Source organism: Hoplias malabaricus, chromosome 10 (genome assembly GCF_029633855.1).
Source record: "Hoplias malabaricus isolate fHopMal1 chromosome 10, fHopMal1.hap1, whole genome shotgun sequence".
NCBI classification, from domain to species: domain Eukaryota; kingdom Metazoa; phylum Chordata; class Actinopteri; order Characiformes; family Erythrinidae; genus Hoplias; species Hoplias malabaricus.
Genome location: NC_089809.1, coordinates 39,563,839 through 39,569,841, shown reverse-complemented (window position 1 = coordinate 39,569,841; position 6,003 = coordinate 39,563,839). Strand labels below are relative to the sequence as shown.

Here is a 6,003-nt window from a genome sequence, read left to right as displayed (position 1 = left end):
ATGCCCATTGTAGTGTCTTTTGTAGGTATACGGTTCTTCGAGGGAAAGTGAGTAACGGAAAAGACAGCGCTGAAAGTTCTCGACGCTGTGAAATCTGAGATTGGGTTTTCTTTGACCACTGTTTCCATCGAGAGAAGTGGGGGGCAGTGGGGGTGTAAATCTCACACCCTGATGACGGTTACCTTGGCAACTGGACTGAGGTAGCCAAGGCAACGGTCACCGTGGGACGCATGTGGTCCACTATGAGCGGCCTCTGTCCACCAGCGATGCGAACGTGACCTTCTGATCCCTCCTTGAGTGTGAAGGTCATAGAAGGTCAAGATCCTCTCTCAGCTGGCGTTCAGGACTATGTTTCCATTCAGGTTTCCATAGATACAGAACAGAGAAGGACCCAACAGAGATAATTATAGAATAATGCACCATTTGAAATCATTGTTTGTCTCTTATGGGAAGGAAAAGTATAAACTGTAAAATAAATGAGAGAAAACCAGGGCTAGCTATGACTTATCGAAGTCAAGTCATGTCCGGAACGAATCTCCAGTTCAGAACGTGTTAATAAAGTAAGTGGCGTGAGAAAGAAATACCAGTTCTGAACATTATTTCTGTATTTGCTGTCACTGTAGTTCAGGTTGGGACCCCTCCTCCTCCTCCGACGAGTGGAGGAAAAACGGTCAGAGCTGTAATAAATGTAGGAGCGGCAGGCAAAACAATCTGGCCGTCCTCAGCCAGAGGGAAACCGTGGGGTCGGGGAAGGGGTTCTGGGTGGATGGGGGCGTGTCATCAGGGTGGCGGCGGGATCTGAACTCCCAGCAGCTCGTAGGCAAAGATGTTCCAGAAGATAGCGAAGAGGAGGAAGGTGATGAAGGAGAAAACAAGGACCCACCAGGAGCACTGTTTGTGGAGGGATTCCTCGTAGCTGCGCAGGATCAGAAGGCCCATGCTGATGCCCACCACCGCCCCGGACAGGTGGGCCATGAAGCTGGGCTGCGGGCCGGATGACGGCAGCGGGGGTGAGAACCGAAGCCACACGGCTCTGCCCACCTCCGAACTCACTGCAGAACAGAGGGAGAGAGAGAGAGGGAGCGGGAGAGTGAGAAGAATACAGTTCACATGTTATCACCCTCAAAATAATGCCTTATATCTATATCAAAAGCTCCTGTTGTCTTTGGCGTCATGTTACATTTATGATATGAAGGAGTAACCGTGATTAAACAAGCTGTAGTTAGTAGCTAATCTCCTCTTTTATGCCTTTCTCATATTTATATAAAATCACGAAGGAGATGTGACACAGAAGAGAAGAGACACAGGCTGCTGGTCCAATAAATACATTCAATACATTTTAATATAAAACTTAAAAATGTATAATAGATAACGTAAGTAAGATAAATGATAAAAGATAAGAAAATCACATTTAAATAAAAGAATAAAACCAAGAAAAAGACAAAAATAAAGACGATAATAAAATATAATCAGAATATAATCAAAAAGATACTCAAAATAAAATAAACCGATTCACTGTTGAAAATTTTGTTAGTTTTTGTGTTTAATCCTGTGCTTTAAATGAACATTAATTAATTCATTCATTTATTCATTCTTTCAGATTAAAATTATTATTAGTTTGATTAAATCTATTATTTTATTCATTCATTCACAGCCTGGAAGAACTTATCCAGTTCAGGGTTGCGGTGGGTCCGGAGCTTACCCGGAATCATTGGGCGCAAGATGGGAACACACCCTGGAGGGGGCGCCAGTCCTTCACAGGGCAACACACACACTCACACCTACGGACACTTTTGAATCTCCAATCCACCTACCAACGTGTTATTTTGGAGCGTGGGCAGAAACTGGAGCACCCGGAGGAAACCCACGCAGACACAGGGAGAACACACCACACTCCTCACAGACAGTCACCCGGAGGAAACCCAGGCAGACACAGGGAGAACACACCACACTCCTCACAGACAGTCACCCGGAGGAAACCCACGCAGACACAGGGAGAACACACACACACTCCTCACAGACAGTCACCCGGAGGAAACCCACGCAGACACAGGGAGATCACACCACACTCCTCACAGACAGTCACCCAGAGGAAACCCATGCAGACACAGGGAGAACACACCAACTCCTCACAGACAGTCACCCGGAGGAAACCCACGCAGACACAGGGAGAACACACCACACTCCTCACAGACAGTCACCCGGAGGAAACCCACGCAGACACAGGGAGAACACACCACACTCCTCACAGACAGTCACCCGGAGGAAACCCACGCAGAACACACCAACTCCTCACAGACAGTCACCCGGAGGAAACCCAGGCAGACACGGAGAACATACCACACTCCTCACAGACAGTCACCCGGAGGAAACCCACGCAGACACAGGGAGAACACACCACACTCCTCACAGACAGTCACCCGGCGGAAACCCAGGCAGACACAGGCAGAACACACCACACTCCTCACAGACAGTCACCCGGAGGAAACCCACGCAGACACAGGGAGAACACACCACACTCCTCACAGACAGTCAACCGGAGGAAACCCACGCAGACACAGGGAGAACACACCACACTCCTCACAGACAGTCACCTGGAGGAAACCCAGGCAGACACAGGGAGAACACACCACACTCCTCACAGACAGTCACCCGGAGGAAACCCACGCAGACACAGGGAGAACACACACACACTCCTCACAGACAGTCACCCGGAGGAAACCCACGCAGACACAGGGAGATCACACCACACTCCTCACAGACAGTCACCCAGAGGAAACCCATGCAGACACAGGGAGAACACACCAACTCCTCACAGACAGTCACCCGGAGGAAACCCACGCAGACACAGGGAGAACACACCACACTCCTCACAGACAGTCACCCGGAGGAAACCCACGCAGACACAGGGAGAACACACCACACTCCTCACAGACAGTCACCCGGAGGAAACCCACGCAGACACAGAGAGAACACACCAACTCCTCACAGACAGTCACCCGGAGGAAACCCACGCAGACACAGAGAGAACACACCAACTCCTCACAGACAGTCACCCGGAGGAAACCCATGCAGACACAGGGAGAACACACCACACTCCTCACAGACAGTCACCCGGAGGAAACCCACGCAGACACAGGGAGATCACACCACACTCCTCACAGACAGTCACCCGGAGGAAACCCACACAGACACAGAGAGAACACACCAACTCCTCACAGACAGTCACCCGGAGGAAACCCATGCCGACACAGGGAGAACACACCACACTCCTCACAGACAGTCACCCGGAGGAAACCCACGCAGACACAGGGAGAACACACCAACTCCTCACAGACAGTCACCCGGAGGAAACCCATGCAGACACAGGGAGAACACACCACACTCCTCACAGACAGTCACCCGGAGGAAACCCACGCAGACACAGGGAGAACACACCACACTCCTCACAGACAGTCACCCGGAGGAAACCCACACAGACACAGAGAGAACACACCAACTCCTCACAGACAGTCACCCGGAGGAAACCCATGCAGACACAGGGAGAACACACCACACTCCTCACAGACAGTCACCCGGAGGAAACCCACGCAGAACACACCAACTCCTCACAGACAGTCACCCGGAGGAAACCCATGCAGACACAGGGAGAACACACCACACTCCTCACAGACAGTCAACCAGAGGAAACCCACACAGACACAGGGAGAACACACCACACTCCTCACAGACAGTCACCCGGAGCAGAACTTGAACTCCACAACCTCCAGGACCCTGGAGCTGTGACAGAGACACTACATGCTGTGACACCGTGTCACTCGTGTGGTTATATGCACTAAATAATCTGATAACTGCTGAAAATCTTGTCAGTATCCTATCACCACATTTACATGCGCTTGTGTAATCAGATAACGGGGAACGTCCAGGTTTACAGGAGTCTGGCAATAATCAGATTTCTACTTTGCGACCGGCCAATGATCTCACACTGCAGATTTCTGTAAACATGGACCCACTTTACATACAAATATTAATCTTATTTTTTAAGGTTTCTAATATTACACAGCGCTGCTGAGACGGATGGAGACAATACTTGAATGAGTGTCTCCTCTTGGACACAGTGAGAGAATTCCAGAGTGTGTCAGAGACAGCTCTACACTCTGGTTGTGTTTGTGCGCACACAAAGACTGAGAAATCTGATCTCTCTCTCTGACTCGTGATGAGGAGCTGACTCCCAAAGGAGGACATTCTTAGATTCCAAAGCATCAGTGTGATGTGTACCATCTCTAAACTGTGGGTAAACAATGTGTAAAGTGGTTTAATCCTCACTCTTGAGCTCAGGCTGAGATGCTGCCTCGGTTAAAATAGAGAGGATTCTTTTATACAATCACTGTTTAAAATGAAATGGAATCCACTTTAACTCCGGAGTGGTGAGTTTAAGTGGCACATCGCTAACTGTGACTGGACTCACATGATGAGCGCTGCAATGCTGAGTGGTGCTACAGTCAGTGTTTCTCTATAAATGTAGGGTGCATTTACACAGTGTAGAACTGTTGAGTAAAGCATGCATATGAAGCTCAGTCAAGTGAAAAACTTGTAATGCATGCATGTAAACACAGCCAGGGGTGTTTTTATTTTATTTTAATGTTTGGGGGATAATAAAAAGTACAATTTCCCAAGAGCAAATCCAGAGGGGGGTGCCAAAGTACTGTTGTTTTAAGGCTACAGGTAGTATGTCCAACAAGTATTACAAACCGGACTCCAAAAAAGTTGGGACACTAAACAAATTGTGAATAAAAACTGAAAGCAATGATGTGGAGACGGCAAATGTCAATATTTTATTCGGAATAGAACATAGATGACAGATCAAAAGTTTAATCTGAGTAAATGTAACATTTTAAAGGAAAAATATGTTGATTCAAAATTTCATGGCGTCAACAAATCCCAAAAAAGTTGGGACAAGGCCATTTTTTACCACTGTGTGGCATCCCCCCTTCTTCTTACAACACTCAACAGACGTCTGGGGACAGAGGAGACCAGTTTCTCAAGTTTAGAAATAGGAATGCTCTACCATTCATGTCTAATACAGGCCTCTAACTGTTCAATCGTCTTGGGCCTTCTTTGTCGCACCTTCCTCTTTATGATGCGCCAAATGTTCTCTACAGGTGAAAGATCTGGACTGCAGGCTGCCATTTCAGTCCCCGGATCCTTCTCCTACGTAGCCATGATGTTGTGATCGCTGCAGAATGTGGTCTGGCATTATCTTGTTGAAAAATGCAGGGTCTTCCCTGAAAGAGATGACGTCTAGATGGGAGCATATGTTGTTCTAGAACCTGAACATAGTTCTCTGCATTAATGGTGCCTTTCCAGACATGCAAGCTGCCCATGCCACAAGCCCTCATGCAACCCCACACCATCAGTGATGCAGGCTTCTGAACGGAGCGTTGATAACTACTTGGGTTATCCTTGTCCTCTCTGGTCCGGATGACATGGCGTCCCAGTGTTCCATAAAGAACTTCAAATCGTGACACATCTGACCACAGAACAGTCTTCCATTTTGCCACACTCCATTTTAAAAGACCCCTGGCCCAGTGCAAACGTCTGAGCTTGTGGAGCTTGCTGAGAAATGGCTTCCTCTTTGCACTGTAGAGTTTCAGCTGGCGACGGCGGATGGCACGGTGGACAATGCTTTCTGGAAGTATTCCTGAGCCCATTCTGTTATTTCCTTGACAGTGGCGTTCCTGTTTGAGGTGTAGTGACGTTTAAGGGCCTGGAGATCACGAGCATCCAGTAGAGTTTTACGGCTTTGACCCTTACGCACAGCAATTGTTCCAGATTCTCTGAATCGTTTGATGATGTTATGCACGGTTGATGATGATAACTTAAAAGTCTATTTAAACTTAAAAGTGCTATTTTATGCTGGGTAACACCATTCTGGTATTGCTGCACTATCTTTCTGCACAACAATGGTGGAATTGGTGATCCTCTTACCATCTTGGGTTCAGA

The 6,003-nt window shown here is 48.0% G+C and overlaps 1 protein-coding gene across 1 annotated transcript in view; it reads right to left on the bottom strand.

Moving 5' to 3' along the window:
* The window catches only part of rhbdl1 (rhomboid, veinlet-like 1 (Drosophila)), a 51,306-nt gene continuing 45,303 nt past the window's right edge, over positions 1–6,003 (bottom strand). Inside the window, exon 8 of the mRNA XM_066683887.1 lies at positions 1–1,052. Coding sequence (XP_066539984.1) covers positions 781–1,052 — 272 coding nt within the window. The 3' untranslated portion in view covers positions 1–780. The remainder of the gene's footprint in view (positions 1,053–6,003) is intronic.